Raw genomic sequence first — 26209 nt, 5'->3', positions numbered from 1 at the left:
TAGGCCCCATCTTGTTTTTTTCCTATATTATAGTTTACTCCCAAATTCCATATATATATATATATATATTTGTCCTCCCCTCAATCTTTAAAAAAATATCTAACAAATCTTTATATTTAAAAAATTAAGGACTAATTTTGTAATTTTCTTTCTTAAAAAAATTATAGAACAATTAAAAAGGTTCCCGACGATGGATGTACATAAGTAGACTAAACTTAAAAAACAAGCATAGTTCAAATAACATCAATAATTCATCATGGCTTAAGAATAATTATATATTTTCGAGTGTTGTATATATATATATATATATATATATATATATTTAGTTCCTATGCCTAAAACTTTGAAAATGTGTCTATTTAATTCCCTTATCACTATATTTCATATACTTCACCACATTTTTAATGTTCCATATTTTAAAAGAAGAAAAGAAAAGTACAAACCTTCCCTTTGTTGAGGTATGAATAGTTGTTCAAGGTTCGAATCGATAGCTATTTTGTTTTTGTTTTTGAAAATTAAGCTTATGGACACTACTTAATTGAAATGGAAAGCATTAAAGAGTTAATTAAGCAGTTAATAAGGGAATCCCAAAGCACAAAATTGAGAAAAAATGAAGAGAGAAAGAAATAAAAAGAAAAAGAAAAAGAAAAGAAAGAAAGAAAGTGGGTCCAAAAGAGATAGGAAGATGTTAGAGAAGGTGTAAGCAAAATGTGTTGATCTGCCAAAGTTGTCTACTCTCACTATACATACTCCTATCTCTCTGTCTTTGTCTATGTCTCTTACTTTTTTCCTAATTACCTCTACCTATACTCTCTTCTTCTTCTTTTTTCTTCTTTTATTATTTTTGGAGTGGAAAATCAATTGTGGTGTTTATGTCAACTACATGGGTTCAGTCTATCTGCCCTAAGATATGGTTTGGGATTATGCTATTCACTACCCTTACCCTTACCTTCAACCTCTCTCTAATCATCCTATAACATTCCCATTATCTAATCTTACATACACTTGTATAACTATTACAATATTACCTTCCAATATTATTAAGAGAGTATTTTAGTACATTCAAGTTAAAATTGATTTAATAATAATAATTTTAGTACAATGTTAATATATTTTTAAAATTTGTAATAAAAATGATAATGGATAATAATAAAGTTTTTGAGAAATTTAACAATAAATTAGTAGGAAATGAATTTAAGATTAATTAAAAGTAGGGAGAATATAGTTTTGCCATTTAAAACTAAATTTAAATAACTATGGACTAAAAATAGTATTTGAACTAAATATTTATTTTTCTTACAGTAAATTTACTATAATTTTATAATTTCTTTTTCAATGTGACAAGTCTGACAAATTATTTATTCCACTTAATTTGTATGAAGGGTAAATATTTGATTGAATGTTATTTATAATTTCACTTTTTCCATGTGAGTTACCCAACTCAATTCAATAAGACATGAATATTCAACCTAAATATTTGATAGTCGGGTATGAATGAGTTCATTATTAACAGTTGGATTTGATCAATATCTAAATCCAACTCAATCCATGAACACTTTAAACTAATATTAATGATCTAACAAGTCACTAATGACATTTGGCTAAAATTGTATTTATTTTCTCGTAACGTTTACTTTCCAAACAAAAGGTATGAATTTTTAGCCAAATCTAAACCAATTTTTTTAGTTTTCCGTATTCGACTTCGGAGAGTAGATAATGAGATAATGAAACAACTAAACTCGTAGTAAGAGTAATACTTACTAAGTCAACTTTTCAAAAAACTAAAAACTAAAAGCTATTTTCCACTAACATTGAATATAGAGCGAATTCTAAGTGGGATGGAGAGAAATTTATTATATATAATAAAAGAGAATGTAATTTGATTGAGAAATAATTAATTTAGAAGACTAAAGTTTAGATCTACCTACTCCTTGATTAGCAGGAATTTGCAAAGCATCGTAATGGCCAAAACCATGGTACAGAACTCTGATTGGATTTTCTTTGCCATATTCATCGCCATATTCAGCAATGGAAATCAACCCACCAGAATCTTTATCGTACATGTACACTATGATAGGTGCCCTGCAGCAGCAGCAACAATAACACTCTTCGTCATAAACAAATCACTGATATGTAGTAGGCAGTACACAACACAGAGATTGATAGAGAAATAAATAACTTACTGAAGAACATGTGAAGCCATGAATAACTCCGGCTCCCCTCCCCACACGTGTGGGTTTCGCATATTGGACATGTACGTATCGAAATCGCCTTCAACAAACCTGTTAAACAACACAAGTAGCAAAACCCAATTTCAAATACACAGGTAAAGTCATTGATGTGAAACTCATTTTGTGTGAGAGACTAGAGAAAGGGAGGGAGATTAACCATTCTGTTTCCTCACGTCTCTTGATGAACTCATCTGCAACCTGAAAGATGTGTTTGTGTGATTCATCGTTCCGAGCATCCATATACAAATTTGCAAAGAAATTGAAACGAAAGATGGAATCTAGATTAGTATAGTAGGGTGTGTGGAAGTGTAACCATGGTATTCTCTTAAAAACAAACAAAACGTACGTTGGACCGCAATTCGTCTGCCAAATCTCTCTGAAGGCTCTCACTTGGAGCTGGTTTCCCAGATCTCAAACAAGCACCATGAGCGACTGAGCGGAACAAACATCTTCCATCTCCAGGAATTCCTGTCCAGAACAAACAGGTTGCTTACATTACCACAATTTCCCCTTTAATCCAATGGTACTTCAATGGCAACAATTGATCATGCAACGCAAAACAAGGAGAGGAAGACTGAGATGCTCACCGATAACAGAATAGTCGGTGTAAACCTTTTTTCCATGAGAGAGTTTGACATGAGATGAATCAGAGTTTTCTTCATTATCATCTTTTTCATAAGCTGCTTCAGCATGGACTGGTTCAGAAGTTGAATAACAAACCACCCACCCAAAAACTAAGCCAGCAGATGCCCATCTTTCTGGCCATCGCATGTTATATTTGATTTTGCTAAATGTCCCATCATTGGGGATTGAGAGCTTCACATTCATACCTTTACATGCCAGTGAAATTTCAACGTCTCTACCACGTGATCCTCCATCGGTGATCAAATCTTTAACGGTAAAAGCTTGAAAGTCAATTGACCGTCTGGAGAAGCAAGTACTGAGACAGCCTCCGGCCTGAAATCTTTGGCTAGTATTTGGTGAACAAGACGATATTGTGGTAACGGATTGATCGGCATACTTTGGTCTTGAAATTCCATAGGAACAGCATGAAGTCGATGTTCTCCGGGATAGCACTGTACAGATGTTGCTGCCCATCTGTGTGCGTAAGTTCAGAGGAACAGCATTCCTTGTACAAATACTAATTGAACCAATACTCATGGTGGAGCAGCCTGAGGAATTAACAGAACAAATCAACAATTGAAAGCATTACATTGGTACAATTACAAACAATTTAATTGAACTGGACCAATTAAAATTAAACAGAAAGGGTGACAAAGAAAAGAACAAAACAGATGACCATCCATGCAGACCATGCAAAAGTGATCTTCCACAACAAATAACTAATTCAACCATCTTATATCATCCAACATTCATATTCATTCAGCTACATTTTTCTTTTTGAAGAACGGTTCCGTTGGTTAAAAAAAATGTATGGTTATGTACTAAAAGCAAACCATTTCGAGTAGTGTTCAATACATTTCATTATCATCTTGTTATAGGATGTATACTAATTGCATATTTACATTATATATAATAACAAGAGGAGTTATATAGAAATCCTTTAAATATTCTAAGCTGTATGGATTTCAATTTCTCTCCTCGAATGGGAAAATAAATCTAATGAATGAGATACATGAGGAAATTGTTAGCTATCAAAGTAAGGTATTTACTTAAGTTCTAAAATAGCAGAGGAGCAGATATTCAAGTTCTTACTTGGTCTCAACTCAACGAGGTAATCTAATAAGTAGAGAAGCATTTACAAGTATACAGAAGTCGGAAGAAGCTAATGATAGACCGAAAAATAGGAAGAGGAAGGCTCTACCTAGGCTACTTGGTTCTCTTACCCTACTAGTATGAGAACTTATAGATAGAAGTAGAGTTTATAACTTATAAGCGTGATTTCCAAAATCCGAAAACAAAAAACAAAGTACAACCATCCAAATGGTTAACAATCGAGGCCTAAATTGAGAAAATTTCCAAAAACAGAAAGCCGTTTAACAGTAGTGTTGTTCAGGAAAAAGAAAAAAAAATGACAACCTACCATTTCATGTATTTCAAAGATAGGGTTAGGCTTCATAGTCCAATTAAGCTGAAAATTTTGATGTTGTCAATATGTAGCACAACCCAATTCGCCTTACAGTTATTAGTATCTGTAGAATACATTCTTAGCAGGTATAAGCCTTTTCTTAGAAGTCTTTAACAGGCAAATTACTTGTTTCACTAAAAAAAACTAATACACAATGTGTTCCATATCAGTCATTGTCTCCCCTTCAATTTTCAATCTTGAAAATAACACTGTAATTGGTTCAAGCATTACATTTAATAATGATTTGATCAACATACTAAACAATTTTATTATCCATGAAAATCAAAATTATAATAAACAACCCTATAGAATATGACTTCAATTTTCAACCTACCACAGCTCATAAAACCTCAAATATCCAATGACTAAGAATTAAAGTTCAGCTCCAATTATTCAAAAAAAAAAAAAAAAAACATTTTTGGCATTACGTATTTGCATAATGTTACAATTTACGAAATACAAACCAAAGTTCCAGCAAGCGGGTATAAATGCACAAACCCAAAAGAAAATTAACAAGGAATGAAAGGAGGAAAAAGAGAAACAACAATAAAAGAGATAGTAAGAGACCCCATTACCACAGACTAAAGAAAAATGGCAAAACCAAGAATCAGCAAACTCTGAACACAAAGTTTATGAAAGAACTAAGAACAAACTCGATAAACAAATCGAATCACAAAACCCGATTATTTTATTTTATTCGAAAAAAAAACGAAATCAAAGGGCGAAAGATGAACAGAAGCAAAGAATACGATCAAATCAAAGAAGGGAGAAACAAAGGAAGGAGATTTAAAAATAGGAAGAAAAACCGAAAAGCACGTGAAAGAAAGAAAGAAAGAAAGAAAGAAAGAAAGAAAGAAGAGGAAGAAGGAAACCGAAAACATGGCATAAGATTCAAGAAATGGGGTTAAAGGAAAGAATACCTGAAAGGATAACTTTGAGATTAATTTTGAGGCAAGAACACAGAGACGACAGAGCCACGTTGAGATTTAGGGTTTTAAGTAGCGGAAATTGGTTGGAGAGTAGAAAAGGGCAATGCCCATATTGTCTTCTTGGATTTGTGTTGAAGAAGTTGCTTCTGAATTTACCATTGTTTCAGTTCGTAACTTCATCAAGGAGGTGCTTGAAGTCCAAAGATGAAACAAGAACATTTGGGCACCGTCCAGAACCACACTTTTTTTTCCCCCAAATCGAAATTCAATTACAACAATTGGAGATTACAAGTGACTAATTTCCATTTAAGTATTATAAATGAAACTTTAATATTATTTTGTGATCTTACACTCCATAACAAACTCTCGAACAAGCCACAGAGAAGATCGCAAAAAAGTAAGTTGTAGAAGAAGAATTTGTTTTCCTTCGGCCTTTGGGCAATGCAATAATGAATGGCCGTTTGGGCTCTTAGGCCTTTTGGGCTTTTTTAGGCCTTTTGCGCAAAACTATTATATATGAATATGATACCTTCAAATTACAACATTCTTGTTTCCTTCTTCCATTATACTTCAAGAAATAACTTAAATTTGATTTATAGAATAATATTTACATTAGTGATTTCTTGTGATATATTTCTTAAAATTGTTACAATATATTAAAAATATAAATTTTCCTTTGATATTGACGTCATATCCATACAAACAATAAAAAAATGTCAACAAAAATTTAATAACATCACACTTTATTTTGGAATCGAGGAGTAAAAGATAAGGCTAATTAAAGATGTAATAAAAAAGGACCACCAAATATATATAAAATATATATAGTAAAAATATAAAGGAAAGGTGGTGAAGTAAATGGGAGTCTCACGTGTACATATTTCTCTCCACATAAAATAATGGAACCTTACTTTATTTGGAAGTTCTCTAAATAAAATAAATCAACTCTCTATTTCTTTTATAATTATATTTCTTATTTTGAATAAACTATGTGTTCTCTCTCAAAGTCTACTTTCACTTTTTTGATCACAGGCATCAGAGGGAAAGGACCACTTCTCAAAAAATATGTCAAAATAAAATAAAAATCTTCAATCCCCATCTTCATTATCATATATACACACATATATATATAAATTACAAATGGGTTAGTTAGATTTTCTTTTTATTATTACATAAACACCCTCTCCTCATTTATGACTTCTTCCGTTGTTAAGATAAAGTTTGTTTGGCTTTATGTGTAACGCCATCTTCAGTCATCACCTTTAACATATTGACTATTGAACCCAATTTCACATTTTTTTCATATCTCATACGTCATTTACTTCCATCGTTGTGATGAGTCAATTTTATATTTATTACTTATTTCATATAGTTTAATTTTAATTTTAAATATCACTCATAGCTTTTTTTTTAATAAAGATACACAATCATCTAGATTAAATTTATTAGCGAAAATTACGATTAATCTTAATATTAGTCCTTCTTCTAGAAAAAAAGAAACTATATGAAATTGGTAGAGAGAATAATAGAATTAAACGTAGTCCATGTGGATTAGCAAATAAACTTTGTTTTAATTAAGTTATAGGGTTGTATGCATGTCAACTGCGTATTAATTATTAAACCCAATCATTTGCGCTAAAAACTAAATTAAATTACATAAACTTTATTTTTTTAAAAAAAGGTTCATTTTCGATGGTTAAAAGTTAGAAAGTAAATTTAGAAAATATATAGAAAACAAAAAGGGATGTAAAATGAGTGGAAATTAAAGAACTTAAAAAATGGATTCTAAATGGATTGTTTTAGAATCCCAAAAGAAACAAAATGCCTAATCCATATTCTCTTTTTTACTTTCATTTTTAAGGAAGAGTGCGATCATATTCTATTCCAAAATCTCATCATATTCTAATCATATATTTTTTTTTGTTCTAAAAGATTTTAAAAAAATAATTATGAACAATTATAGTGCTAAGAAAATTCTTTTTTTTTTTTTTTCTTTCTACATCATATTGAATGGAAGAAAGGGAGAAAAAGGTGAAGAGAAAAAAAAGGGAAAAAAGAGAAGGGGAAGAATGAGATTTCTTCTCCATTTTGTTGGCGTTTGAATGAGACATTTCATGATAAAGCATTTCCTCTTTTTCACTATGACATATTGGTGAGCATTTTCATACATATATGTATGTATGGGTATATTGCATTTATTTTTTTTGAATTTTCAAACTCAACCATTTAAAATTTAATGAAAAAACAGTACCAGATTTTGAGTTATTCATTAATCAAGTCAACTTTCTATTAGTAATTAATAAAAAAAATTGATATTATGTAACAAACTAAACTAAAATATGGAAAAAAATTCATATAAACATAAAAGTTATTATTAATAAAATCTAAAATTTTGTTATATTTAATTTTATTATTTATACAAAAAAAAGGATAAAATTAAATGAAAGTAATGATGTATTCTATGTTTTAAATGAGAGTTTTTATTCTTTAGAATGGTGAAGCCGACATCCAAATCGTAGATGCTTTTGAGTAGTGAAGCTCAATTTGATTTTGCCGCTAAAGATGAAACATATTGTTTTCCTTTTTGAAAACCGAGAATAACACACTACATTTCATTTTTAAAAACCTCATCAATTTCAATTTAAAATAAAGGGTATTATGAAATGAATCCTAAACTCTACACTCATTTGAGCGAAGACGGACAAAACATGTTTACTCGAGATTTGGCAAATTTGAAGAAGCCATCCTAAATTTGATGATTTGATAGTTTAGAGTTGGATTTGAATAATAGGAGAAGAAACGAGAAAAAGAAGAATATAAATATGGGAAAAAGAAAACTTAGGAAAGAAGGTAAGGATAAAGTTGTATTTTTGAGGAGAAGAGATATTGATTGGGAGATGTGGAGCCTGAGGCTTATATATAAAAATAAAAAATAAAAAATAAATAAAAGTTGTTGAGCAAAGGGTTTTGGCTTTTTATAAAAGACGGCTGCTGTGCTCACACACAAAAATATATACATAAAATTAAATTCACGAGAAAGGAATCAGATGCAGCATGGATCCGGTGCAAAACGGTGACGTATTCATTCATTTCCCCAGCCGATATTCTGATGCCCTTATCCATGAAAGCAAACACAACACCCCCCCATCTTCTTCCCCATTCTCATCACTCATATCTCCCATCTTTAACCTCTGCTCATTTCAATTTGACTTTTTGTAACATTATTACAACATCTATTCCTACTAATTGAAGGACTACAAACTTAATTACTTCTACAAATCCTTTCTTTTCAAACCTATCAAAAACACACAAAACCTTCTAAATATTTTGATATTTTTTGCAATCAATATTATACTATTTGAGTTTTCAATTTTGGATTGTTGTTACCATCCCATCCCATCCTATAGTTTACTTTTAACTATAATAACTATTTTAATAAATGTGAAGTTGCACTCTCTCATCGCTCTATAATATATAACTTTATTTAAATCAATAAATATCATACGTTTAGGTAGATCATTTATCATACAAGATGTAATAGATATCTTATGCAACTTATTTATACTTTAATAAATGTAACTTTGTGTAATGTAGTGATCGACTATAACTTAACTTAACTAGTTGATATATATATTTATGATTGTAACTTATATTGTATAAAAGAAATGAAGAAAGAAAGCTTGTTGTAAGTAGAGTATCTTTGTCCATGTCCCTACCACTTTCCAGAACAGAATTTCATGGGCTTTTTTTTCTTTTTTTTTTTATTTCTTTTTTGGAAAAGAAAAATAAAAACTTTATCTATTTATTTTACTTTATAATACTGAAAATGGGTTCCGCTAAGTTAACATAGCTGTGACTGTTCCCAAAACATCACCCGAAAATAGCAAGCTTTGTCTCGATTTCGTTACAATTGATTAAAGAAAAGGAAAAAACAGAGGAAATCAATGGCGTCTTCTGTAAAGGCAAAAGGCCGTGAGTGGGGAATCCCCGATTTGCCCTCTCTAGAATCCGTACAATCTCTCTCTCTCTCTCTCTCTATCATTCCAAAACAAGATTGATTCACAAATCCCATCTTATTTTCCCTTTCTTTTCTTTCCTTCCCTTTCCTTTCCTCTTCTCCTTTTTCGTTTTTATCCCCCATTCTCCTTCTTCTTTGACCCTCTGATTCTTCAATTCTTTCCTTCTTTCTTCTAATCCCTTCTCATCTACTCTCTCTTTTCACTTCCATGCCCTCTGATTAGTTATTTCTCTTGTGGGTTGGTTTCCATTATCCTTCTGCCCTTTGTGGGTTTTTAATCCCTTTTCTTCTTCTGGCTTCTTCTATAAGATCTTATCTCCACTCTGCTTACAAATTAAGCTGATTAAATCACCCATTTCCTTGGTTCTTCAAATTGACAGAGGATTTTTCTTCATTTTCCACAGGTCGGATTTTGAGGGTTTTCCGTTTCTTTTTCTTTTTAAAAAGCTTGTACTATTCTGAACTTCACCCTTTTTGACAGTGTTCTGAAAAAGGGTGATTTTGGGGAGTTTTTTTGCTCTCTTTCATTCATGGGTACGAATACCCACCAGAGTTTTCAGCAACCCAATTCGGCGTTGCTTCGATTTCGCTCCGCTCCAAGTTCTTTGTTTGCGGATTTCTCTCATGGGATTGATTCTAAGCGCTTGAATCCTTTCGAGGGCTCTGAATCGGAGCGGTTGGTTTCTAGATTTGGGAGTCGCGCTGACGGTTGTAATAGTAATGATTCGGAATCTCCGGTAGCCGGAAACTACTCTTCTGGTCTGCCGCCGCATTATCCTCGGCTGAGCTCCGCCGTTAACTGTTCTTCTTCTTCTTCCTCCTCTTCTTGTTCTTCTTCTTCCTCCTCAATGTGTAGCTCACTTGGTTTTTTGGGTTCCAATCTTGTTCGTCAGAGTAGCTCTCCTGCTGGGGTTCTCTCTCAACTCAATCAAAATGGTGAATGAGTCTCCCCATCTTGTTCTGTTTCTACTTTTTTTTCTTTTTTTTTTTGCATAACTTTAGAGAAATTTTAAGTTGCATTAATGGCATAAGTCAACGTATCCTATGAACTTTACATCCCATTTCATGTTTAATCTGATAGACGAACTGATCCAATAAACGGATTTAGAATTTTGAAGTTTTCTATAATTACTTCTTGTTGATGTGATTTGATGTTCATATCTCTGAATTGTTTGTTGAGTTATGTTCTTTGTAGAAATGCATTTTATGGTTAGATTTTGATGAGTTTGAGTGTAATTGTAGGCTATGGTGGGGGAAGTTTCAGTAGGCTGAGTGGTAATAACAATGGAGTGGAAGTTGTTAGTCCATCATCAAACAGATTGAACTCTCAAATTAGCTTCTCTTCTTTGGTGCCTTCTTCTTTGGGGATGTTTCCTCAGATCTCTGAACAAGTAGTTGGGAATGAAAAGCTTTCAAATAGCAATAATGGAGAGACTCAGTTCTTTACTCCATCCGGGTTCCCCTTTGCTTCCTGGAACGAATCGTCTCAGTTCTCGGAAACTTTTCCTGGCATAAAGCGTGATCCAGATAGCAATAAGAAGTTCTCCAGTGGTCATCAGGTATGAATCAATTGATTAGCTGAGATGATCGTAAGCATGTTGTATATTTCCTTTCCTTTCTGTATATGTTGTTAACATTGAGGGAGTTTGGTGTTAATTAGAATGGCGAGATCGGGAACCGAGTTCATTTGCTATCGCACCATTTGAGCTTGCCCAAGAACGTATCCGATGTTGCTTCCATTGAGAAGTTGTTACAGCTCCAAGACGCCGTTCCTTGCAGAATTAGAGCAAAACGAGGCTGTGCAACTCATCCACGCAGCATTGCAGAACGGGTGAGAGAAGTCATCGAGCTATATCGACTTTCACATATTATTCATCAGCTAGAAAATCTTTGAATTACTCTGCAAGTTACTAATATATAGAATCAATTGACTCGTATAGGTGCGACGAACTCGGATCAGCGAACGTATGAGGAAGCTACAAGATCTTGTACCAAATATGGACAAGGTATTTTTACAGACAAAAACAAACATACTTCCCTTCCACATACAAAATCTCACTTCGAAGCTCATTTATGTTCATCTTCTTACAGCAAACAAACACGGCAGACATGTTGGACTTAGCGGTCGACTACATCAAAGAGCTCCAGAAGCAGTTCAAGGTGCGATGAAATTCCGAATTAGCTAGCTACATACATTTTCTCTAAAATCAAACAAGTTTCACAAGAGCTATAACATGCACTTTCTTTTTCTTTTTTGGTAGACGTTAAGCGACAACCGAGCGAATTGCGTGTGTGTGAATATGCAGAAGCCGTTATCAAATCAAATAATGTGACGATGAGAAGCTTCTGTACAGAAACAATAAGATGATGATAGAAGAAGAAGATAAGATCAAAGGAAGAAGGAAGTAGTGTTTTTCTTATTGTTATTATCATACATATATAGATATGTGTTTTGTCAGGAATAACAACAGTAGAGAAGAAAGGATATTTTGAAGTTCGAAACAAGAGCAAAGTTTTTAAAAAAGGTTGCATAGGAAAAGAAAGTAAAAAGGAAAAAAGAGGGAGAAATGGAAATATGTTTGGGAATAATGAATGAAATATGTTTGTTGTAAAGTGAGGTGGATTTTTCTTTTTAATTTAATAAAAAAGCATATGGTTAATGGTTGTAGTTATTTTGAACTTAAATTCCCAAATAAGGAAAGAACATTTATTTGTTGTTGGATTTGATTGGAGTTGACCTACTCTTTCCAAAGTGTTCATTGGTGGTTTTATTGCTACAACAATCATTGATATATGTTTCTCTACCTTTTGTCTGATTGGACAAACAGACCTTCCATTACCCCTTCCTATCTCTTTATTTTTTCCTTTCTCATGGCTAAATATTTTGTTTTTAATTTTTAAAAGTTAACTTTATTTTTCTCTTCATTGGTTGTCTTTACGTTGCTCTCTCAGACGAAAATTCTACTACGTTATTTCTGTCAATTTTTTAAGTTTACTTTGTCCACTTTCTCTATAGGCAGAAGAAATGTGAAGTTCTAAACTTTTTTCCCTCATATTGCATATGAAAGAGTTCAATGTATGTCTTGTCTTGGATGATCATTTTAATTAAATTTTATTTGTGTGGTTGGAAAATGATCAAACGAGGTAAAATATTTGTAAGTTTTTTTTTTAAAAAATTATTTTAGCATTATATCTTGGATGACTTGGAATGATGTTTGGATACAAAAGTTCCACCTTGTCACAAGATTCTTTTGAGACTTTCTGGAATTCTATATATAAGAAATATTTTAAGTTTGAATGTGGTATAGTTGAACCATATCCATCGTTTAATGAAAAACTCAAGGGACAAAAAATTGTTTTTCCAATACTTTTCTAGTCTAAAAGGATATTGGTGAGAGATTTAGGGTGTGGGATTGACTTTATATGGTTAAACGTGATTATGTAAAAAGTTTTATCAGTTGTGTTTGTATTCCATAAAATATAATGTGATTGAGTTTATTAAAACCACTTCTTCACATTGTTATTTTCTTTGAAATTGATAATTAATCAAGAGAAAAAGAAAATATATGGTCTTAAAAAATTATTTTAACTTTATAAGAACACACAAACATATAAATGTAATTCTATTTTAACTTAAGTTATTATATCTAACACTGAAAAATTAGTAATATCTATTTATAAAAAAATTGTAACAAAGTTATTAATGGAAAATTACAGAGAACACATTCTTAATGATGATATATATTTTAGGTTTCTATTGTTAGGATTGTGGAAGTTAGTATCAGTCTATGTAGTGTTGCTTCGAATGCTTGAAGGACTATTCCTTTGGGTGTATGAATCGAAGACAACCCTTGTGAATATGATTTTAAGTTATATTTTTTATAAGAAGAAACAGAGAATAGAAATTAATGTTATGATTACACATTGTTATTGGGTTTAATTATCTGTTGAAGATAGAATTCCATAATTAATTATATATGTTCGTCCACATCAACGACTTAAACTTTATATGGAAGGAAGAAGAGGAAGCTTAGGCACAGGGATTAGAATCAAAGGATGAGCTCGTCGGAGAGAAATTCCAGGCCCTTCTTCCATATCAACGCCGCCGCCGCCATCAACCCTCCACTCAAAGCACTGAATCAACCTCCCGAGAACCATCGGCACCGCAATCAGAGCCATGGCGGCTCCAGGGCAGCTCCGGCGCCCACTCCCAAATGGCATAAGATCAAAGCTTTGTAGGTCAGAACCGGACGGGCGGTTCAGGAACCGTTCGGGTTCGAACTGGGTCGGTTCAGGCCAACGGGCCGGATCGCGGGCTATGGCCCAAACGTTGACAAGCAGGCGGGTCTTGGCTGGAATGTGGTAGCCGGCGACGGCGCATGACTCGGTCGCCTCCCGGACGATGAGCGGCGCGGTTGGGTGGAGGCGTAGGGTTTCTTTGACGACGGCTTGAAGATAGGGGAGTTTGAAGAGATCGGATTCGAGAAGGAGGCGGGTATTTCCAGTGACGGAGTGGAGTTCTTGAGTTGCTTTGGCCATGGCGGATGGGTTGTTGATTAGCTCTGCTAATGCCCACTCTGTGGCCGCTGCTGATGTTTCAGTTCCGGCGCCGAATATGTTCTGTAGGCGATGAACGTAAAGCCAAATTGGTAATTAATTAGACATTTTTTATTTATTAGTGGAGTAATTAGGTAGATTTAGATCAGTGATCAATATGGTATTAATCAAGATAATTGTAAGCATATATCAAAGTCTAAAATTTTATTTAAAACCATAAAGAATAACTAAATAAATAGACTTACCATAACAAAAGCCTTAATATTGTCTCTTGTGAGTTTGATTTCTGAGGTTTGATCTTCATAAATGTCAAGTAAAATGTCAAGCAAATCCTTAACTCCATCATCTTCACCATCCTCCCTTTTTCTCTTCCTCTCCTCTTCATGCTCATTTATTATCTTCTCCATCATTATATCATACCTCTTTCTCACATTTCTTACTCTGCTTCCAAATCCTTGCAGATCCAATCTCTTGCAAAACCAAATCATATCCGCAACGTTAAGTGCTCCGGCCAGCTCGCACATCTCCCCCACTAGCTTCCCGACCTCTTCTGATCCATTGTCCTCCTCCGAGCATCTTCTCCTCAATGCCATCCTCGATATTACGTTGTTCATCAACCTTTCTCATTGCATAAAGCTAATTAACATATATATTTATAATTTTTTCGAAGTAATTTTTGTTGATTTAAAATAGTATTAGAACGAAGTTTATTAACTTTCAAACTTCATATCAAAGTACATAATCTCCTCATGGATAATACTAATAGCATGAGACGCTTTATTTAGTATATACAAGTATGAACATGTTATTTGATTCTTTCAATAATATCGGAGTATCGTTTTAAGACTTAAAATGGTGTGTTATATATAAATTCTCTAACTTTAAGTTTGGATTTGTAATATGATATTAAGTTAATTTTTTTACGTGAATTCTCTATTATCCAGTGTCTTCGATTATTGTTGATTTTCTTAAACATATACCCTGATCTAAAGCTAAAAACTTGGGGTGCATGAGAAATGATTTAACAAACCTTGAAAGCTCAGCTCCAACGTCAACCGTGGCTCCTACGATAGCTTGCTCATGAATCCTTTGCACAAACAACCTCATTTCCTCATCCCTTATCGGACTGTAAAGATCGAGAGTCCGACTACTGAGGAGCTCCGTCATGCACAATTTTTTCAAGAACTTCCAATAGGGTCCATAGGGTGCAAAAGTGAAGTCCTTAGAGCCGTAGGTGAGATAGTTTATGTTGAGTCTAATGGGTCGGTTCAAAAAGGAGGATTCATTAGTTTTGAGGAATTGTTTAGCCATTTCTGAATTAGAGACAATAACACAAGGGTTAGAGCCAAAGAAGAGATGTATTAATGGTCCATATTGACATGACAATTTGTAAAGAGCTTGGTGAGGGATTCGACCAAGGTGGTGGAGGTGGCCGATGACTGGCAAGGAGGGTGGGCTCGGTGGACGACGAAGCTTGTCAGGGCGGAGCCAAGTGAAGAGAAGTTGAACGAAGAGGAAGGAGGTTAACAAGAGAGAGAGAAGAAGAAAGTAGTCTGAAAAATCAGCCATATGGTCGAAGCTGACACAATTGCATGTGTAACGATGAAGTTGAAAATAATTATGGTTTTGTTGTTATATATATTTGATTGGAAAAATAGTTAGGAGTTTAGTTGGATTTTTTTATAGTTTTTTCTTCATTTTTACAATCTTTTCGAAATATTTATGGATGTTGACATTTTTCCATTACTTTTTTCTAACACATTTCTATAATATTATTTAAGGATCAAACTAAAAATATTTAAATGTTATGGACCAAAGTAAATAAACAAATATAAAACTTAGGCCAATATTTGATTTTAATTATATATTTAATATCGTGGTCCTTCCATTTTTTTTTTTGAAACTATGGTCCCTCCAATTATCGAGTTATATATAATCAATTATAGAGCAGTTAAATATGACGATAAGCATATACAAAATATTTATATTCCATTATGAATATTAATTTAGCCAATATTTTAAAATTTCACCAATTTTTAAAAGGAAATTTGAGCATACAAACAAAGAACAATACAAAAAATTCAAGTGTGACTATTATTCATTAATTATCCAACAATTTTGATGATGTATTTTGATATCCCATATATTGTATATATTAACACTTGATGATTATTGTATATATTAACACTTGATTATTGTATATAATTAACACTTGATTATTGTATATATTAACACTTGATTACTGTCTTAATGCATGCAATGACTTCCAATTTATTAAGTAATCCAATTATTGTACGGACATTAATGAAATTTTAGAAAATAACCTTTAATATACACACGTATGTATGTATATTAGAGGTGTTTATAAAATACTTGAAAATCAAACCGAATCGAATTGAAACCAAAACCAAAATCGATTGCATGCGGTTCAATGTAATTTGTGTTATGTTGAAACCGCTCCTTATGTAGTTTCGTTCGCTTTAATGTTTTAAACTAATTCTAAAACTGAATTGCTTCCTTTTTAAAAAAAATTAAAAAAATTAAAAAAATTAAAAAAATTAAAAAAATTAAAGAAATTTAAAGAAATGTTTATAAAGATGTTTTGTTTCTAAACGTAGTTAAATATGTTGACCAAAGATGCACTGAGATCTAAAATAGAAAGAAACTTTTATAGAACTTGGTGCTTTGGTGGCTTGAAATTGTCTATGATATTTAAAACATAAACGCAAATTTTATTGAACTTATACTTTAGTGGCTTGAGATTCTTCTGGACTTAAACCAAACCACATATACAATTTGATTTTGATTCGGTTTGACACAAACACGTGGTTCGATTCGGTTTCTTATGAGATTTTTTTTGCATTTTGGGTTGAAACCAAACTGTGAACACCCCTACTACATATACCAAACATTTTTTTAAAAAAATTAGATGATACGTTAATTAAACATTTCTATTTATTTATAATATAGAATCCATTTTGAAAGAATATTCTTATAGTTGTAATTATTATTTTACAATGTTAAATGATTTATAATACATTATTGAGTACTTATTAAACCTTACTAGAAAATAAAATGAATTTATAATCCAATTATTTCTAAATGTTTGTATATTTTATTTAATATATTTCTGCATTTTAAAATTAAAAGATAAAAATGGAAATACAATGAGAAGATGAAAATGTGGTTTTCATAATTTGTACTATTTGAATCCCATAATAGGGTTTGCATAGCATATGAGCGGTGTTGCCATCTCTGCAGCAAATCCTGACCCCACCGTCAAATCAACGTTGCCTTCGTTATCCCCATCAATCTTCCAATCAAACCGTTGCACCATAGTGGCAATTGCACATGGAAAAACCAGCAAAGCAAGGGAAGCTCCAGGGCAGCCTCTCTTCCCACTCCCAAACGGAATGTACCGGAAGTTTTGCCCTTTCATCTCCATTTTGTGGCTCCCAATATTCTCATGGGACCCTTCCAAAAACCTCTCCGGCAAGAACTTGTCCGGTTCCGACCACGACTCGGGGTCTCTCATGACCGCGTATGCATTGATCAAGACTCGAGTTTTGGCTTTGATTAGTGAGTCGTTGATGTTGCAGTCATCTAGACATTCCCTGATGATGATCGGCGCCGAGGGGTGGAGACGGAGCGTTTCCTTAACGACTGCTTGGAGATAGGGGAGGTTGGGGAGGTCGGATTCTTGGACTGGCTTCTTGTTTCCAACTACTGATGTTATCTCATTTCTTAGCTGATGGAATGATTCTGGACAATTTAGGAGCTCTCCCATTGCCCACAGCATTGCCGTCGCCGTTGTGTCGGTGCCTGCCATGAAAAGGTCCTGCCAAAACCAAAGGGAGGGAGATAATTATATATTCATGTACTTTTTTTACAATGGAGTGGAGGATTCAAATGTTTGCAATTTATTGAGTTCAAAATTATTTTTTCTATGATGTAAGTTTCTCTCATAAATATTTCATTTTTTGTTTGTTCTGAAACAAATGTTTGTTGAAAAAATAAGTTATCAAACCATGAAAAAAGAAAAAAAAAAGTCAAAATCAAAATAGTTACTGAACAAAACCAAATAAATAAACAAACAAAAACTCACAAGCAAGAACGACTTGATATCGTTTCGGGTTAGCTTGAAATCAGCATTTGGATCGTTGTAAATCTCCAACAAGATATCCAACAAGTCTTTTTTTCTTTCTTCATCCTCACCATCATTAATGGCAGCTTCATGCTCTTTCATTATCCTCTCTATCAACTCATCAAACTTCTTCAAAGTTTTCACAAACTTCTTCCCATTTCCAGAGAAATCAAACACTTTCAAAGCTCCCAAAATGTCCCCCAAACTCAATTTCCCAGCCAACATATTAATCCTCCAAGCCAAATCCTTAATCTCTTTAGCCTCATCTTTCCCTCCACAACACCTTGTGCTCAAAACCATCCTTGATATAATATTGTTTGTCAAAGTAGTAAACTCCAATCTCAAATCTAAGGGCTTCTCTTCCCTTGAACTTGCTTCTATTCTCTCCACAAGTTTCGCAATCTCCTCACTCCGAATGGCTGTGGAGACCGCTAGCTGTGGTGGTGACAGAAGTCGTGTCATGGTTAACTTCTTCATGAATCGCCAATAGGGTCCATATTGGGCCATGACGAACCTCGACCCTCGGTAAATGAAGTACTCGGAGGCACCAAACTCCGGTCGGGAAAGGAAATTGCCCTCGTGAGTCTTTAAAATCTCTTTGGCAACTGTTGCGGTTGAGACAACGATGCACTTCGACGCGCCGAGTCGAACCTCGATGAGGGGGCCATAACGACGAGCTAAGGTTTGGAAGGAGGTGACTAAAACAGGAGTGAGAAGGTGGAGGTGACCGATGAAAGGAAGCGCCGAGGGGCTCGGGGGCGGCTTGGGCGTGTCCGGAGATGAGGGTCTAGATTTTGTTAGAAGTTTTCTGAGTAAGAGATGGAAGAGAAGGATAGTGATGAAGCAGAAGGACCAAAATTGTGAGGGAGAGGTGGTGTTGTCAAAGATGGTGGTCATGGCCTTCATGGTGTTGTGTGATAGTCTTCTTTCTTGGTTTCTACATTTAGGAATGATACAAAATATATAGGAAAAATGTTAGCTCAATCTGGTAAGTTTAATTTAACAAATACAATCACTAGATTCAAAATAATAACATTTTAAAAAATTTACAAAAGTAACAAAATTTGTGATATTCTATTAATAACAGAAGTCTATCCTAAAAAATGTTGATATATACTTAATTATTATTTTTAAAATTGCTATCTATTCTAATTATCTTTTCATCTATTTACATATCGAGAGACGTAGATAGCATGTTCTTTTTGTCTATTAATTTTGCAATATGATTGTGTGACGTTAATTATATCACTTTAAGTAATTGCAATTTGATCAAATGAGAAACACGAGTGACACGAATCATATTCAATTTTAAAATCTAAAATGTAAACACTATATATGTTTACTCATATTAATTTCCCTTTCCCTTTGTTTTAAGATTGGGCAAGTTAATACTCTTCTTTTTGGCAATGAATCACAATCTGTGAGAGAACACAGATTATTTGGACAAAAGGGTTTGGTATGTGGTCAAAATCAACATATAAATGAAATTAATACAATAATAATTAGCTCAAACAACACACACAATTGGTTGCTATTAAGGGCCTAATTAATTAATGTTAATAAATGTAAGTTTTTGTCTTGGTTTGAATGATCACATAATTGAAATGTTTTGAAAAATATAAATGTGTGGTCCTAATATATATAATTAATTTTGTTTAAGCCATATATTAGAGGATATATCATTATCAAAGAAAATATTTGATTTTGCATATGAACCAAAGGACTAATGCTTTGTAATAAAATATTATATTTGAGATATATATAAGTAGAGACCATATAGTTTAAAAGAATATTCAACTATGACAATGTACAGTAAGCAATTTTGGATATTTTTCTTTCTTTTTATTCAATGCCTTAAAGAACCTTTTAGAAAAGAAAAAAATAAAACTTTTACCGTCTCTATTTTGAAAAACAATCTTTTTTTTTTCTTTTTGAAATTTCTCGAATTAGTATCAATATTCTATTACTCGTCAACATTCGTTCCTTCTAATATTCCTCTTCACTTTTTATCTTCTTTTTAGAAGAAAGTCGTGTCAGTTAATTTTGAACTAATATTTTTCAAATTTTCACTAAAAAAAATAGAAGTTATTATCAACTAGAAAAAAAAAAAAGATATTTTCCTTTATTTGGAAAGACAAGAAGAAATAAGGTCATTAATTAGGTATGCTAAAATATGTTTGAATAAAGTTATTTAATGAATATATACAATATTTATAAAATTTTAGGTGCAAATTCAAAATAAAAAACTAAACCAAATTAAGATAGAAAATACAAGACTGGATTTTGGTTAGGTTTTCCAACCTAACTACACGAGACCATACCTACAATTAATCTAATCAAAAGGTAAACACAACACTTTTCAATCAATAAATTATCATAGGTTCAAACTAACGGTAAATAAAGAAATATAAAAAGGTTAAAACGTGGGCTAAAAGGCCATAAGTTTGGACTAATCCATGGTGACCTGCTAACTCGGTTACTTTTTCAACACCATTGGATTCTAATGTTTGCTTGACTCCATTTGATGGCGTCGTCCCTCTTGAGGATCCAATATGTATAGCATCTTATAGTTCATGACGGCTCCATGCATAATTCATTTCACCTATGTATCTTGCATTATATTAAAGAACAACCACGATATGGTTTTTAGTTCTCTTTGCAATCATCATTGGTTCTCCCTGGCTATACTAGAGAGGAGACCCTATTGATAGACGATAGGGTTATTGCTTTTATTTAGGTGACTCTACTAAGAAACAAACTTTTGTCTCTGTTCCAATACCAAGTATGAATATTATATTATTGCTTATGCTAATTCTAAGGTTGTTTGCTTACATTTTACATGAACCACGTTGAGAATGACAATCACTTTATTAGTCACCATCTCCCAGGCTCCATCCTCCATCTTCGATCCATATCTATTGTAGAAGAACCCACGAAACATTTTCACTCGTCTATGCTAGTCACATAGCAAACTCAAACCGGTCTCTACTCTTTACTCTACACGCTTGAGCGTTGACGGGAATGCGTTAATGTAATTTGTGCTTGGTTTGTTAATTTTGTTTTATCTACTTTACTCAAAGTGAGATTAAAAAATATATATACACAATCAAATAGATATAGACACTTTCAATTAAGTATTACAAATTATTTAGAAGAGTGAATAAATAAATGTGTGCTTCATTAATCTTGTTTGTCGTACAAAACTCAATGTCTCATATTGTATACAATATTGAAATTTGAATTGATAGAATAAAAAATGTTAAGTTCAATTAAACCACAACAATCTTTGATTGAATATAATTGTTAGATAATTACACAAGGAAAATGAAATACAAAATCAAATCAAATCTTAATTCATTCAAACAGAATGTATCTTAAAAAGAAAAAGAAAAAAACAAATCCATATCTTATTGAATCTCCTTAATTCTATCATCTAAATCATAATTTTGAACATGATAAATATTTTCAACCTTTTATTATTGCGAGATCTTCGAATAAGATTTTAAGAAATTACAAAAAGAATCATCTTGATTTTACACTTGATGTGGATATATATGTTTGAGTAGATTTTCTAAAAATTGAAGTGATAGGCAAGAAAACCGGGGAAGCGGCGATAGGTAAATAAAGTTCGAATATTTGGATAAAGGAAATAACACTATCAGGGTCCCAATTTCCAATTCCCAATTCCCAATTCCTCTTTGCTTTTTGATCAATCGCCCACTGTTTTGTTTTCTAATCCTATCTTTACTTCCCTTCGATGCTTCCGCCCTTTTCTGCTTCAATCTATGGCTGTTGCTCTATAAAATCACGCCCCCATTCTCCTGCTTCTTCTCTTTCTTTTACGAGATGAGCTGGTAAGTTCATTCCATTCTTATCCGAAGATCAGACCTCCAGATCTAATCGTGGGGCGTTTTTTTTTTGTTACCCAAAATCATGATCATGAGGGAATCTTTTGATATTCTTCTTTGAATTGTGTTGACGGATCTTGCGTAACTTATCCGATTGAGCTTTTTCAGCTTTCGAATTTCTGGTACGAATTGGGTATACTGGACATGGGTTTTTATTGATTGATTACTGAATTGAGACAACATAGCTTTCTGGGTATTTGTGGTTTGTTAATAATTAATTTTGTGGGGTTTTCTAAAAATGGTTACGGTTAATCTTGGAATGCTTCATTATGTGTTGGACCATGTTTATGGTGCATTTATGCACAGAACCAAACTCAGTCCACCGTTTTTTTCGAGGGGATGGGGTGGTTCGAAGCTTGATTTGCTTGAGAAGATGATTAAACAGTTGTTCCCAGATGTGGCAGCACAGGCTTGGCCTCCTAGTTTGATCAAACCCATTTGGAGAACGGTTTGGGAGAATGAAACTGCTCGTTTGAGAGAAGGGTTTTTTAGGACCCCTTGTGATGAGCAACTGCTTGCTGCTTTGCCTCCTGAGAGTCATAATGCAAGGGTTGCATTTCTCATGCCTAAATCTGTGCCAACCCACAAGATGTCTTGTGTGGTTCATTTGGCAGGTATCCCCACAAAAATTTAATCTTACATTGCGAATTGTTGTATTATTTACTGCTAATGTTTGTTATTCCTAGAACATGGGTCTCCTTTTTATAGACACCTTTCTTTACTCTGTGTTTGGGGCACTTCAAAATTTGGTATGGTTCATTGTGAAGGTCAGATGATAACTCTGCACATTGTTTTTTAGGGACTGGAGACCATTCATTTGAAAGAAGATTACGTCTTGGTGGGCCGTTATTGAAGGATAACATTGCAACCATGGTGCTCGAGAGGTATGCTTTAATCTGCCCTGTTAAATGTAACTGAAGTCTCTATTGGTGTTATGCAAGACTTGTAAGTCATTAATTTTATATGAAATATTCGACTACAGTCCTTTCTATGGTCAGAGACGACCCATCCTGCAACATGGTGCCAAACTCTTGTGTGTTAGTGACTTGCTTTTGTTGGGAAGAGCAACCATTGAAGAGGCTCGTAGTCTTTTACATTGGTTAGACTCTGAGGCAGGGTTTGGAAAGATGGGCGTTTGTGGGCTTAGCATGGGTATGCCTCATTCTAGATACCTTGTGATTATGAAGCTACTTGTTCTAACCTTCAGTTGTTTAACTCTTCCTGAACATCTAAGTGAACAATACACATTTATTTTGCAATATTTAAACTATTTGCATCATTAGTAGTAGAAAAGGAAGTTTGGTCTTGTAATTTAATAAGTATCAATTTAGTTCTCCACTTTAGTATGTAATGATTTTATACCTATAATTAAAAAAAAAAACGTTTAGTTCATTGGTAATTATTTGAACCTACAAGAAACCGTATTATAATATAACTAGATTGGTAAGGACAAAATTGTTGCATGCTTAAACTATATAGGCTAAATTGTTTCATACTAAATTTCAAGGACTAAATCAATACAAACTTTTAAGCCACATGGACAGAATGATTACCTACTAAAGTTTAGGATCTAAGTTCTTACTTTAGGATCAAATTTGTTTGATAGCCTACTTAAAGTTTTAATCTGACACATGATTTCATAAAACTTATAAGCAGTCATTTTAGTAACAAACGAAGTCGTTAAGCATCGTTTACTCCTCCCTCACCCTCAACAGAGATCATATTAAGTTTCTAAGTTAGACCCATTTATGAATTTTAGGAGGAGTACATGCTGCGATGGTTGGATCTCTACACCCTACACCAATTGCAACGCTTCCTTTCCTTTCTCCACATTCTGCTGTTGTGGCATTCTGTGAGGGAATTTTAAAGCATGGAACTGCTTGGGAAGCATTACGAAATGACCTTGGCTTGCAGCAGTCTGCCATGACTCTCGAGGAGGTTAGGGAACGGATGCGGAATGTACTGTCTCTCACAGATGTTACACGCTTTCCAATCCCAAAAAATCCCAATGCTGTAATTCTTGTTGCTGCCACTGTAAGTTCACGATTCTGCTCTCGTTCATTATCTGTTTTAAATAATAAATAAAATTATCTAGTGTTCAGTTACATCTGTTTCTAGTATCATGCACCGGTATGAAGTCCTACCATTACATATATATTAGCTCAGGTTACTCCAGCCTAGTTCATAATCCTAAGTTATAACTGTTCGAAGTTCTTTCAATTTTCTGTATTATTTGGTAAATGCTACTAGTTGTTACAAAGATCTCCTGCAATTTATGGTATTATTCTGTTACAAGTGATTTTATAACCTTATGCTAGTGCTGGATTTTCAATGAGTTATAACCTCTTTCAATGGGACATTATTTTCTTGAATCCTTGTTTTAGTTGGTGGATAGATGTCCATCTGGAAAGCCAGGTTTTGTCTTCTCGGTGGAGCTCTTTGATTGAAGCTATAGGATGATTTTTTAGGGTAGGAGCCTTGTGAGGGAAGGTCAAGAGTATCACACACTTCATTGTCTTCCTCTTCTAATTCTTTTTCAAAACATTTCTTTCTGAGAACAACATTGACCTTCAATTCTTAAGATTCATGTAGGAATATTCTACTTATCTGGCCAATTTAATCTCTTTAATTTATAGGATTTTTATGGCTTCTTTGAGCTGACTTTAGGAGCAGGATGTCATGGTCGGTCTTATCCGCAATCCTTTTAAGCTTTGTAGATGGCCTTAGTTGATGGGTTGTGAGGTCTCCTTTGGTTTCCTGGGGAATAATCCTAGAGCACTCGGGATTATGAAAGGTTGCGGTTTTGCCTTTCTTATAGTGCATTTGGGTAGGGAGGAATAACAGGGTGTTACATGTGTAGACTGGATTTGGAATGGGGTCTTATGTTTAGTGCATTTCAACAAGTTCATGTAGGCTAATGCTTCTCATAAATTTTGTTTCTCATTGATGGACAATAATTGGAGCACTCTCTTTTGAAAGCTTTTGAGGTCTGCCTTTTGTTCTGTTATTCTTCTGATGATGAATGAAAAGTTGAAGACAGCCAATGTCTTAAATTAGTTGTGATGTAGCTCTGGGAGATGTATTCTGAAGCATGCCATAATGTTGCTTTTCAAGATGGTATGTTTGTTGCTATGTTGTTGTTCTCATTGAAGCTTAGTCAATTCCTTTTGGGTTTCAGGACGATGGCTACATCCCGAAACACTCCGTGCTCGAGCTCCAGAAAGCTTGGCCTGGTTCAGAAGTAAGATGGGTGACGGGTGGACATGTATCTTCCTTCATTCTACACAATGATGAGTTTCGCCGAGCAATTGTTGATGGCCTCGACAGACTCGAATGGAGAGAGTCGCCACTATGACCATAAGCTTTTCACCAAACATGTAAAGGAGGAACTCATTTGTTTATTTTTTTCTTTCTTCACCCCCTTATTTTATTTTTCTGTGGATAATTCTTCTCATTCTTCACCATTTGTATGATTCAAGTTGTAAAACTAATTTGGTATGTTCTACTTTGCCATTAGACAACTCCATTTAGGAGCAAAGTATGTAACTTCCATAGTGATTTATACAACAGTGGTGATATTGCTTATACAAGTCCCATTTTTTATTCACTTTCCTGAATAACTATTTCAATTTTTATTTTTGGTTTAGGGAAATTAAGTCTATTTTCTTTGAAAACACATTCTAAAAAGAGCTGATTAATTTTCAATTACTTTTTTTAATGATCATAACGATCTATAAAGAGCTGATTAAGCTCAAAATGCATCACTAATCTACCATTTTCCTTTTTGTTTGCTTTGATGTGAATTTGTTTCTATATAATTAGATTTTCTATTTTAATCACAATGATAGACTAATTCAACCTTTTCGAATTAGACGAATTGGATCCATTAGATTATATATTACTCTCAAGACAAAGGTGATAACAATTAGCCTTCACCAAAGATTTCTCTCATTGAACTTAAAATTCTTCATATAAAAAAGATCTCTTCAATTCCTTAGCCAATCAATTCAACATCCAAATTATTAGCAATGCTATCTCTCTATATATATTTAGTAGAAATTAAAGAAAATAACAATTGTCCTATCCGATGATATATCTCCATAAAATATATTTGTCAAATTCTAATTTTCTTCCTATATATAAATATTATGATTAATTTATGAATATTTGCTTGTAATTGAGAGACATTATTATGTATAATCCCACCAAACATGAAGAATTAATTAAACCCAATAATCCTCTTGGGTGGTCCTTCTCATTTCTAATTAATTTTCAAATCAAACATCAATTACCAATAATCTCTTCAATAAAATAATATCTGCTCCCATTTGAC

The 26209-nt window shown here is 33.3% G+C and overlaps 5 protein-coding genes across 8 annotated transcripts; 2 read left to right on the top strand and 3 right to left on the bottom strand.

The window, feature by feature from the left end:
- Positions 1 to 1714: 1714 nt before the first annotated feature.
- On the bottom strand, positions 1715 to 5625 carry LOC101204765 (OVARIAN TUMOR DOMAIN-containing deubiquitinating enzyme 4). Of its 4 annotated transcripts, none has more exons than XM_011653807.2 (7): positions 5241 to 5625; positions 4276 to 4384; positions 2819 to 3403; positions 2578 to 2699; positions 2389 to 2429; positions 2184 to 2282; positions 1715 to 2082 (listed from the first exon to the last, which is right to left on the bottom strand). In XM_011653807.2, the coding sequence occupies exons 3-7, from the start codon at positions 3390 to 3392 to the stop codon at positions 1908 to 1910; spliced, it is 1011 nt and encodes a 336-aa protein (XP_011652109.1). In that variant the 5' UTR covers positions 3393 to 3403; positions 4276 to 4384; positions 5241 to 5625; the 3' UTR covers positions 1715 to 1907. The 4 variants fall into 4 exon arrangements, with proteins under 4 accessions (XP_011652109.1, XP_031739408.1, XP_011652110.1 ...); XM_031883548.1 differs by lacking the exon at positions 4276 to 4384 and having other exon boundaries at positions 2819 to 2911; positions 3062 to 3403; positions 5241 to 5622; XM_011653808.2 differs by lacking the exon at positions 5241 to 5625 and adding an exon at positions 4896 to 5144.
- A 3587-nt stretch (positions 5626 to 9212) lies between these two features.
- LOC101204523 (transcription factor bHLH130) lies at positions 9213 to 12004 on the top strand. Its single transcript, XM_031881764.1, has 7 exons — positions 9213 to 9671; positions 9749 to 10203; positions 10510 to 10826; positions 10928 to 11098; positions 11208 to 11273; positions 11359 to 11427; positions 11529 to 12004. Exons 2-7 carry the CDS (start codon positions 9798 to 9800, stop codon positions 11598 to 11600), a joined length of 1101 nt encoding a protein of 366 aa, XP_031737624.1. The 5' UTR covers positions 9213 to 9671; positions 9749 to 9797; the 3' UTR covers positions 11601 to 12004.
- Positions 12005 to 13127: 1123 nt separating this feature from the next.
- LOC101205411 (3,9-dihydroxypterocarpan 6A-monooxygenase) lies at positions 13128 to 15436 on the bottom strand. Its single transcript, XM_004136694.3, has 3 exons — positions 14855 to 15436; positions 14070 to 14442; positions 13128 to 13887 (listed from the first exon to the last, which is right to left on the bottom strand). The coding sequence occupies exons 1-3, from the start codon at positions 15391 to 15393 to the stop codon at positions 13273 to 13275; spliced, it is 1527 nt and encodes a 508-aa protein (XP_004136742.1). The 5' UTR covers positions 15394 to 15436; the 3' UTR covers positions 13128 to 13272.
- A 1480-nt stretch (positions 15437 to 16916) lies between these two features.
- LOC101205168 (3,9-dihydroxypterocarpan 6A-monooxygenase) lies at positions 16917 to 18893 on the bottom strand. Its single transcript, XM_004136693.3, has 2 exons — positions 17930 to 18893; positions 16917 to 17662 (listed from the first exon to the last, which is right to left on the bottom strand). The coding sequence occupies exons 1-2, from the start codon at positions 18872 to 18874 to the stop codon at positions 17027 to 17029; spliced, it is 1581 nt and encodes a 526-aa protein (XP_004136741.1). The 5' UTR covers positions 18875 to 18893; the 3' UTR covers positions 16917 to 17026.
- Positions 18894 to 21548: 2655 nt separating this feature from the next.
- On the top strand, positions 21549 to 25483 carry LOC101204277 (protein ABHD18). The gene is made up of 5 exons (XM_004136532.3): positions 21549 to 22490; positions 22676 to 22760; positions 22859 to 23028; positions 23636 to 23910; positions 25055 to 25483. The coding sequence occupies exons 1-5, from the start codon at positions 22115 to 22117 to the stop codon at positions 25229 to 25231; spliced, it is 1083 nt and encodes a 360-aa protein (XP_004136580.1). The 5' UTR covers positions 21549 to 22114; the 3' UTR covers positions 25232 to 25483.
- The last annotated feature ends 726 nt before the right edge of the window (positions 25484 to 26209 follow it).

Source organism: Cucumis sativus, chromosome 3 (assembly GCF_000004075.3).
Source record: "Cucumis sativus cultivar 9930 chromosome 3, Cucumber_9930_V3, whole genome shotgun sequence".
NCBI classification, from domain to species: Eukaryota; Viridiplantae; Streptophyta; class Magnoliopsida; order Cucurbitales; family Cucurbitaceae; genus Cucumis; species Cucumis sativus.
This window is presented reverse-complemented; position numbering and strand designations above follow the sequence as displayed.

Coding starts and splice junctions, on each gene's coding strand:
- LOC101204765 (XM_011653807.2), bottom strand. CDS start 3,392: ATGAGTATTGGTTCAATTAGTATTTGTACAAGGAATGCTGTTCCTCTG. Junction 2,430..2,577: donor CAGACGAATTGCGGTCCAAC/GTACGTTTTGTT, acceptor CACATCTTTCAG/GTTGCAGATGAGTTCATCAA. Junction 2,283..2,388: donor AGACGTGAGGAAACAGAATG/GTTAATCTCCCT, acceptor GTTGTTTAACAG/GTTTGTTGAAGGCGATTTCG.
- LOC101204523 (XM_031881764.1), top strand. CDS start 9,798: ATGGGTACGAATACCCACCAGAGTTTTCAGCAACCCAATTCGGCGTTG. Junction 10,827..10,927: donor AGTTCTCCAGTGGTCATCAG/GTATGAATCAAT, acceptor GGTGTTAATTAG/AATGGCGAGATCGGGAACCG. Junction 11,428..11,528: donor AGCTCCAGAAGCAGTTCAAG/GTGCGATGAAAT, acceptor CTTTTTTGGTAG/ACGTTAAGCGACAACCGAGC.
- LOC101205411 (XM_004136694.3), bottom strand. CDS start 15,393: ATGGCTGATTTTTCAGACTACTTTCTTCTTCTCTCTCTCTTGTTAACC. Junction 14,443..14,854: donor GTTGGAGCTGAGCTTTCAAG/GTTTGTTAAATC, acceptor GCAATGAGAAAG/GTTGATGAACAACGTAATAT. Junction 13,888..14,069: donor ATATTAAGGCTTTTGTTATG/GTAAGTCTATTT, acceptor CATCGCCTACAG/AACATATTCGGCGCCGGAAC.
- LOC101205168 (XM_004136693.3), bottom strand. CDS start 18,874: ATGAAGGCCATGACCACCATCTTTGACAACACCACCTCTCCCTCACAA. Junction 17,663..17,929: donor ATATCAAGTCGTTCTTGCTT/GTGAGTTTTTGT, acceptor TGGTTTTGGCAG/GACCTTTTCATGGCAGGCAC.
- LOC101204277 (XM_004136532.3), top strand. CDS start 22,115: ATGGTTACGGTTAATCTTGGAATGCTTCATTATGTGTTGGACCATGTT. Junction 22,761..22,858: donor GCAACCATGGTGCTCGAGAG/GTATGCTTTAAT, acceptor ATTCGACTACAG/TCCTTTCTATGGTCAGAGAC. Junction 23,029..23,635: donor CGTTTGTGGGCTTAGCATGG/GTATGCCTCATT, acceptor TATGAATTTTAG/GAGGAGTACATGCTGCGATG.